The following is a 10,009-nucleotide window of genomic DNA, read 5'->3' on the forward strand; positions in this document are numbered from 1 at the left end:
ACATACATTATTTGCAATGCAAATTTTTAGATTTTGTGGGATTGACCCAATCACATAATTCTAGGAGTATAAAATATACAAGTTAACAAAATCAAGAAAGATAAGGAAAACTTTTGCATAGTTGGAAGGTTATTGAATAAGAGATCTCGTATCCAATTTTGATAAGCTTCCAATGCATGGTCGGAAAGGTGTTGATGGAGAGAAGATCCCCTGCCCTAGTTTGGTAAGTTTCTAACAAAAACAAAGTCAATCGAGCATAATGTGACACATGGAGACATTTTGCTTTACCAGTAATAACTAAGCGATCAATATTTTGATTCTTGTACATCAGTCAAGATTTCAGAATAATCATTTATAAAAACCTTCAAATCTTCGATCAATACACTGAAATAATGTCATGGCCTGGCCCGGCCCATGCGACAATCAGCCAAAGCCCAAAACAAAATAAAAAAAAAAAAGAAGGAAGGAAAACAGAGGAGAAGAACTCCCAAAGGGAGTCTTCTTCCTCCTCTCGCCGGCTCCTAATTGGAGTCGGAGACGAGCTCCCTCCGGCCTTATTTAAAGAGGAGATCCCACCTCTCTCCTTTCCACCGAAAATTTTAAGCTCAATCAGCGGCAATCGTCGGAAAATTCACTGCGGAAGATCGTCCCTGTGCCGTCCAATTTTCGTCGGAAAAGCTTCGCCGGCGACGGAGGTAAGCCTCCTCCCCTTCCTCTCTTCTCCCCCTTCCTTCCCGTGCCGATGTGCACGCTCGCCGGCGACCGGAGCCGCCGGATTTTGTTGCGGAAGAACCTTCCTTTTTGTCATTTTTCCGTCGCCGATGGTCACCGCCGACCATTGGTTTTGGCCTCCTCTTGCCGCCGGGTCGCCTCTCCTCCTGTCGACGGCCGTCCCATGCTGGTTGCGCCGCCAGTCGGAACATCATCGAGGAGACCTCACGGTCCCCTATTTTGGTCCAAAAGAAACCCACGGGAAAGAAGAAAAAAAGAAGAAGAAGGAGGAAAAGAAAAAAAAGAAAAAGAAGAAAAAGAAAAGAAAAAGGAAAAGAAAAAAAAAAGAAAGAAAAAAATTAAAATAATAATAATATAATAATAATAAATAGGATTTTCTCCTCTTTCTTTCGTGAAGAAAAAAAAAAGAGAGAAAAGAAAAAAAAATCATTAAATTAATTAATAAATAATGATATAAATAATAAAATATGAGAAAGAGAGTTTCTCTCTCTTCCCTCTCTCCCTTCAGCCTGAACTAGTATTTTCTCTCTCTAGAATTGGACTTTTCTCTCTACTTTCTCTCTCTAGAATCCTCTCTCTAGATTATTTCTCTCTCCTAAGATTTCTAGAATTTTGAGAAGAATGATGATGAATTTAAATGATCCTAGTGATGAATTTTTTATCTATGATCATCGGACGGTACACCGACATCCACTTTGATCAGATCAGATATTTTTAAGATTTTAATTTTTATAATTTTATTAAATTATCCACATGATAATCTTAGCATGATTTGATCTGATTGATCGGATTTGTTGAATCATATTGTCTGAAGAATTCAAGATGAGCTTTCTCTCTCTAGAATTTTCTCTCTCTAAATTTTCTCTCTCTTGATTGATTCTCTCTCTAAAAAGGTTAGTGAATGAAGAAATTTCTTTTAATAGTCCTGATTTGATTCTAATGAAGAACCTTGATCCATGATTGTCGAGCAGTGTACTGGTACTTACCTCAATCAGATCCGATATTTATCAATTTAATTATCCATGATCCCGATTTAATTATATGATTTGATCATGTTGATTTCATCAATCGAGATATTGGATCAATCGTAATGTTGGATTGTGTCACTTGATCAATTCGAATTATACCTCATTGATTTCTCTCTCCTCTGATTTTCTCTCTCTACTTGAGTTTATGAAATCGATGAAGAAACTCGGTCCTATCACTTCGAATCCGATTTGATCTGATAGTTAAACTTTAGATCGTTTAGGTCCTAATTAGATTTTGATTAGATGAAATTAGATGATTGGACCCAATCTAAAGCGTTGAAATATGATATTCGTATTCTTTCAAATTATTGAAATTGATTCTGTATAGGATTGTGGATATTTGATCATGGAATATCGCGATATGATCTATGAATAGAATTTTTGAAAGAAAATTTATAGAATTATGTGGATTTATTGGAATGCGTTTGAGGTAAGTAATGTTTCATTTTTTTTAGATTTATCGGTAAATTATAATGTATTTTTCTGACATAATTTGTGAAACAATGCATGAATTGGATGAATGGTATTTTGTTATGAAAATATCTTATTTAAAATGTTATGATGAAGCATGATTGAATATATTGATTCCATGATGCATTATATCGATTGATTTCGATACTACATGATTATATATTTTATTATCGAAACTAGAATATGAAATATGATTTATGAAGAATTATGATATAAGAAATATTATGAATTGACAACCTGACTATGTAAAGGACCCTGCCAATGAGGGCATATACGTTGGCAATTGATTGTCTTGAGGGTTTATGTCGCCAGCGAAACCAGCGACATGTCGTCAGAGAGACCCGCGACAAACCGTCAGTGAGACCAGCGGTTCTAAAGGAACTGCCAGATGATTCGTAGCCTACCGCAAGCAGATACGTGGTATTATAACATTGCCACAGAGAAAATGTGGGCATAGCTCATGGTTGACGAAAAGAATTGAAGAACGAAAAGAAATTGAAATCTAGAAAGAAACTTGAATTTTCGAAAAAAAAATATATTTGGCATGATTTATGTTGCATAATTGAAAATTGATTTCGAATTGATGAACTCTATATGCTTATTTTCTATAAATAATTAATTACTTAAATGCCTGATGAAATCTGTTGAAAATTGATCGTTGCTTACTGGGCTGTCTAGCTCATTATCTTTTATTTTACTGTTTTTACAGATGTTGAGGAATTAAGATGATACAAGATATGAATGGAAGAGTGATCAGAAGCAGAATCTCTATACTTTTATTTTCGATTGAAAGTCTTATTAAATTTGATGAAAGGATTATAAATCATTGTTGAATTTATTGAGTCATTAAAGAAAAAATAAATTTAGGTCGTTATGTTTTGGATTTAAATTATTGACTAATTATTCTGCTGTTTTAAGATAATATGATAAGATGCCTTGCATGCTTATAGAAAAATTTTCTATGAGTATGCGGTGGTTGCCATGACCCTCGATTCATAATCTTAAATCGGAGATGTAATAAATAAATTGAAATCTCGACTTATTTAAAAACCTGTCAGCTACTGATATTTCAACATGTAAAATCCTTGCCCTAGCAACAGTTTAGGACAACACATGAATGAAACATATTCATTGCTCCAAAAGATGGATGGATATAGAAAATTAAAAAAAAAATCAAAATAACAAATAATTCTCACAACAATCAAAAAAAATCAACCACCAACCACCGAAACTGTCAGGATGGTTTCTAATAACGAAGGCTGCTCCACCACACGTACGTTCCTGAGCGATATTAATCAGCATAAATGGAATGATGCATTGAGAAGCCCAGTTTATCATGACAGATGAGAATGCTGGTCACAAATACCTCCAAGGATCTCTGGACAGAAGAAGTCCTGGAAAGGATCAAGGCATCAGAAGAGGCTACACTCCAAACTTCCAAGGCAACGTGGCAGATGGGTAATTTGTTGGAAAATTTGGGATTTTGCCACCACTACAGATGGACTCCGAAAGCACACGTCACAGTCCAACATCAACCATAAAAAAAATAGTGACTTTGCTTTGCCAAAAACTCTTATTTATTGTAGAAGATTAAGAATAGTTACATCATCGGGTGCGCATATATAAATCTTCTCGCCTTCCACGCCACATTCTCTTATGTGAGAAAAAAAAAAAAAAAAAAAGAAAGAAATGTGAGGTCATACGAGGCTTGCCAACACGCCAATGGAAGGTGCAGTGTTGACCGTAGACGGCTCATTCTGCTGATAGTTGGACCTACTGTCTGAATACCCATCGGTGGCATCAGGTCCACCCACGATGGCACCCACAAGCACATTAGGATTGGGTGCATCCTTGTTGAACCAATCACTGAATCCCTGTTGGCAAGATACTGGTTTTGGGTCATTCTTGATCGATACGATCGATGCACCCCTATGGTGCACCTTAGCTGGATAATTGGTCCCAAACCCTACCATGTAGCTCAAACCCTTTGGATTCTTCCCCAGAATGTAGTCCACCTGAAACACCACATCATTCAATATCTACAGTTAGATCTTCAGTTCTCCCTCAATTTTACACTTGTTTTTGTCTTTTTATTACAGGTAAGATGAAAAGTTAAAGAGCAATTGTCAAATTTTTTTGGGTCAAAGGACACTGACTGTTAAATTGGCAGCAGAGTAGGGACTAGAAATTAAGAGGTCTCAAAAGATTGACTGTGATTACATAGCTGATGTCTGATCTATTAATTACCTGCGATTGGACGAACGAGATTATGTCCTTAGATCCAAGGGAGCCACCTGAGCAATCGAGGTTGGCCTTGGCGGTTGCAAGGTGGTCGGCATGGGCGGCAAGGACCAGCATCGCCGAGGTGGTGTACTGGAAATTGTTCCAGGGTTGCCACCAGAGCATGCCACCAGGGGTCATCTTGACATTGCTGTTCCCCTTCTGGACAACGTTGCACATGAGCTGATCAGCGTTGTTCTTGTATTGGAACCAGGTCCCATTGTTAGGCACCTTGCCTTCCAAGATCAACTATAATGTTATATGAACACAGAAAAGGGTGACAAAGTTTGGTAAGTAGTGTATCATCGAAATCGAACATTGGATAGCAGACTAACATGTGATATATGATATAGAGGATTGGACCACACGAACCTTTGAGACTAGCGTTTGGGCTCCGACAAATTTGTCGTCCCAAGAGAACATCGACCGGACGCCGCCGTTGTCTTGGGCAGAGCCAAGGAAGTCTAGGTAGGTCTGGTCACTGGTGGCTTGGTATAGCCATGCCGCTGCCCATAGCAATTCATCCTGTTGCAAGAATTATGTATTCATTGTAATATGATCAATCAAACTTGACGATTGTCAGGTCAGTCCATGGGAATTGACAAAAGGAATTTTTTCTGATATAGGCTAAAGTAAGATCGGTCCAGATTCATGAACAAATTTTCTCTACATGGGCTGGACCAAATTTAGGACATCCTCTTGCTTGAGTCAGCATGAATAGTTGGGCCTTGATGGTATTTAAAGTAAATCATAGGCCCAACGTAAACTCGTTGGACAGTAACCAGGCGGTTAATGTGAAATCCAGTGAATCTCTAGATATAATGCTACTGTTGATCAATAATCTTTTAGCATACACCGACAAGAAGCAAATGTTTGTTTGTTTTATATATGATACACCATGATTGTGTTTGTTGGGGATGGCGGCCAACCAGGTTTTTTCCCGACAGAACCCGAATATATTTTTCATAAAATTTTACAAATATATATATATATATATAATAGAGATAAATAGAGTATGGATTTAATGTTGAAAATATGAATTGTGGTTATTTATATTCAAATTTGAATTGAAAGTTTTATGTACTGTTGATTTTTACTTAATATTAGTTATATTCAGATCACTATGCAAAGGTATTTTCCTCTACTCTCTCCTTCCCTTCTTCTTTTTTTTTTTTTTTTCTTTGTAATTCTGGGTCCGGTATCCAATGCAATCAGAATAATTTGATTTGAATAAAGATTAATCAGAGTTTCGGATTCTTAATGGATTTGCTATTGTTGGACAAGATGGATTTGAATTTTTTGGATATATTTTTAATCAGATTTGAGATGGATAAGGATAGTAAGAATTTAAATGGATTCGAATATGGATAGAACAAATTTTACTGTCCTATGTTGCCATTCCTATTTTTATCCAACCAGTCATCCACCAATCAGTCCATGTCAGATGAGGCCAAGATCTGAAATTTTGAATCATTAATTCCAACCACTAATTCGAGCAATTTTTTTACCTTTCTGATTCAGCAGCTAATTAACAAGTCATATAGGATTTAATTAATTCACCAGTCGTGCACATCTTACCTCGTATCCACTACTGGAATAGAATTGCCCGACAACTGGGACGCTGTTCTGATACAGACCAGGATACTTGCGAGCAAAATCGAACAACTGCCACCAACAAAAGAAATCCAATAACAAAACCATAGAAACAAAGCAAACTCATTCCACATCACTCCAAGAAGCGCAGAATATATACCTGTTTTGCATGGTCCAGAAGAGTGGCGGCATACTTGGCATCTGAACCATTAAACGCTATGGATGCAGCAGCCAACGCCGCGGCAGTCTCCCCGGCAATATCCGAGCCAGGCTTCGAAGCGTCAACACTGTAAGAAGTCCGAGGAGTGGTCATGTCTTCAGGCCTCTCCCAGCAAGCATGGTCCGAGCCACCTTCGCCAACCTCGACGTAGAGGACTTCAGGCTCGTGATGAGCCTTGATCAAGTAGTCCGTGCCCCATTTGATGGCGGCCAGGGCGTTCGTTAGCTCGCTGTTGGCCGAGAGTTGGGACTCGAACTGCACCGTGCTCCAGGAGAGCATGGTGATGGTGAAGGCCATTGGGAATCCAAACTTCACGTTGTCACCAGAATCATAGTATCCTCCAGTGAGGTCCACCTAGAAAATAATGCAAATAAATAATTTGATCAATACCCATGCAAAAAAGTTACGTACGTTAAAATTTCTGAGATTTCGGCACCTTTAATTCTTCCTTTCACAGCTCAGCTGAATGGCATCGCTAACCAGTCGAATTCTTTATTTATTGATGGGAAGGGTGTAAGTTTTGGAGCTTTTTCCCACACGAATCTCCATCGAATAACGATATTAACTCACCCTTCCATGGCAATAACCAATATGGCTTCTTTGTATTGAAAGATAGGCCTCAGAGATCAAAAAGAGTCCGTGCGTTTGATTCTCTTGGACATGGTCTGCTAAGTATTTGGTCGACAGTTTTATAAACAATACCAAAAGTCTAATGATTATTTCCTTTTTAATCTACATTCCTATATACTACCGTTTCCTAGTGAGGAGTTAATATTATGAGTCGTTTTTTGCAAACTGTCCCCAAATGTGATGGTTTTTAGGGGTACGGACTAATAAATTACTGTCGACTCCTCATTTTTGAGATACAAAGTAATTTGCTATTCTTCATATGAAGTTGCGTGTGCTTCCCACGCCTCTTCATTGATGCTTAAGTATAGCATTTTGGAAACCAAGCACGTTATTTGTTCCCTTTCCCTTGCTTTGTTAATGAGGATTATGGTGCAACCGAGGATGCCCTCTCATAACATTCTAAAATTTCTCACCTTGTAGAAATCATAATTGAGCAGGCTCCATCAATCAAACTATATCTTAAACTAGGGTCCGATATCTCATAGTATCAGATCTCATATCACTACCATCCTATTGCAGCATTAGTATGTGCGCAGTTCAGGATGGTACGAAACAACATAACAAATGTTGGTATTTTGCAAAACACCGTACCAATATGATAGGATACATCTTATACCATTATGGTGGGGTATGCACTATATCAGATGGTATAAAGTGACATGGCAAACTATACTTTTTGAAAGAGTGAGTCAGCACTGATGCATGTTGCAAAATTGGAAGCTTCAGAAAAAAGGTCGTTCTAGCGAGAGACCAGCTTAAAGCACTGTTTGGTTTGCGAGCCACTCTCTCATCATGATAGGATGTTCCCAACTCCGACCATTTTCACACCAGAAATTGTTTCGAAAAAATACACTGGAAATTATAACTACTGCATTTTTTTCTACGTAAATGTTAACTAGTTTGTCCATCAATTTAATTATAAGAATACCAACTATTAGGTTGAGGTCATATGATAAAGAAAGAAGGCTTACACCAACATCACCACCGTCTTTGAGAGCAGAGTCACCACGCCAAAGCACACGCTGGTCACCGGCAGTTTCCCGGATCTCTGCGCTTCAAAATAGAGCAAGGATTGCTGGAGGGCCTGTTTATATCCTACTTGAGCACGTCCCTGCCCTACAAGGAAAAACCCAAGCCCAACAAAAAGAAACAGCCTTAGAGCCATTTTGATTTCTCCGAAGCTCTTAACTGTGGTTTTCGTAAGAGTATGCCAAAGTATTTATACACTTAGCACCATAAATTCTTTTTATAACGCTTTTTTTTTTTTGGGGGGGGGGGGGGGGGGTTAACTGTTTGATAAATTACTTTATCAGGCCTCTGGGTTCTGCCCAAAAACATCGAATTCCATTTTTTTTTCTTTTTTTGAAATGTTTGATGAGACTAAATCAGGCAGATTTACCGTGATGTAATAATCAGTTAGATTGTCTTTCTAAATTTTGAAGGAAACTTTCCATATAATTTAAGGACAATACTATTTTTACTAGTTGGGTGGTGAAGACCTTCCGTTTAAATCAAAAAAAAAAACTTATCCTCTAATTCGTTCAAGGAACGAAAGAACAGGAATTTTGTTTGATGTGGATAGATACTGTAATGATATTACCATTTTGTTTGGTAGGAATTTTGTTTGATATGGATAGATGCTGTAATGATATTACCATTTTGTTTGATATTTCTCCTTTACCACTTGAGCTATAGTCCAATCTCTCACTTGGAGCTGCTCGAAAGAGAAGAATGCAAGAATTTTTCTTAACAAATATTCCTCTCTCAGTTCTATAGCTCATGAATGTATCAGCATGTTTAATCTTTGATCTAATTTAACATGAAGGAAACTCAAATCTAGAATATAGAAAAATTTGATCAAAAATCAAGTCTGTACCAGTACTTGTTTAAGACCTCTGTTCTTGAATATTAGTCTCATGTTACAGATTCCCAAGCTACAGAAAAAGCTTTGCAGTTTCTGACCTTTTTTATCTATTTGAAGCTTATTTTTTTATCTATGTAAGTCACTAGAATGTGGCTGATGGTGGATCTTTTTTTTTTTTCCTTTATTTTACCTCCTTCACTTCTCTGTATTCCTACTTCACTCTACTTACTATTCTTCTCACTTTTCACTTTGTAAATATCTGATTACTGAATACATGCTGGGTGCCTATGTGCCTCTCTTGGACCTAAAAAAAAAAAAAAGATATTACCATTTACTTGTCATCAATATATTCGTGCCCATAATACTTTATGCTTTTAATGCCATCAGATCTCATATAAAATTTCTTTATTTTATTTTTGAAATAATAAATCATGTCTTTCTATGTCTTTTTGTGGAAACTCTAACTATTGCCGATGTTGTAGCAAGGTACCTATGAGCGAGATTTATGTGGATTTTGGTTTTTTTCCTCCCTTTGCATATATATATATATATACAAGCGAGATTTTCTATACCATTTGAAACCAACCTCCCAATTGACCAGGATGCTTGTGGACATTCCACAGTGAGTCATATACCTTAATTGCAGTAAATTTTTGTAGCTAGCTATATTAGATAATTCAAATTTGGGATTCAGTTTATGAGGGAAAGTATCATGCTAGCTACAGCAATCTCCATTCACCTATTATACCAAACTAGGTGCTTGGATGATTTGCTACCCAAAATTTGGCCGCTGAAACAGGATATGCATGGTTTTTTTTTTTGTTTGTTTGGAAAAGTTCTCTCTTTTGAGAATCAAAGTAGGCAGCACATCAAGTTAACATTTTTTTCCCCTTTCCTGCTAGAGAGAAAGGGAAGAAGGCCAAACCATACCATAATTATCAAAAATCCTGAACCTCTGGTTGCTAAGCAGAGGGTTAGGACCACCAGATCAAGTCCTAATTCATGCATATCATGTTACATGTTAAAAATATAGTTATTTTTTTAACAAAAATAAGTGTTACATGTGTATAAACGGACGAGTGACTGCAAATTAAACTGCGAAAGAGAATGCTAAACTAGTTAGCAAGAAAAGAATCAGCCCTACACATAGTTCACTATGAGTAACATTGAGCGGCTCCAAGCCAAAAACGA

The 10,009-nt window shown here is 37.3% G+C and overlaps 1 protein-coding gene across 1 annotated transcript; it reads right to left on the reverse strand.

The window, feature by feature from the left end:
- Positions 1-3,876: 3,876 nt before the first annotated feature.
- On the reverse strand, positions 3,877-8,119 carry LOC105044696 (endoglucanase 15). The gene is given in 7 exon segments (XM_010922684.4): positions 3,877-4,246; positions 4,479-4,760; positions 4,884-5,036; positions 6,090-6,176; positions 6,265-6,678; positions 7,926-7,984; positions 7,987-8,119. Coding segments are annotated over 7 exon segments (1,446 nt in total). The 3' UTR covers positions 3,877-3,928.
- Positions 8,120-10,009: the final 1,890 nt, after the last annotated feature.

This window comes from Elaeis guineensis, chromosome 5, assembly GCF_000442705.2.
Source record: "Elaeis guineensis isolate ETL-2024a chromosome 5, EG11, whole genome shotgun sequence".
In the NCBI taxonomy this organism is placed as follows: Eukaryota; Viridiplantae; Streptophyta; class Magnoliopsida; order Arecales; family Arecaceae; genus Elaeis; species Elaeis guineensis.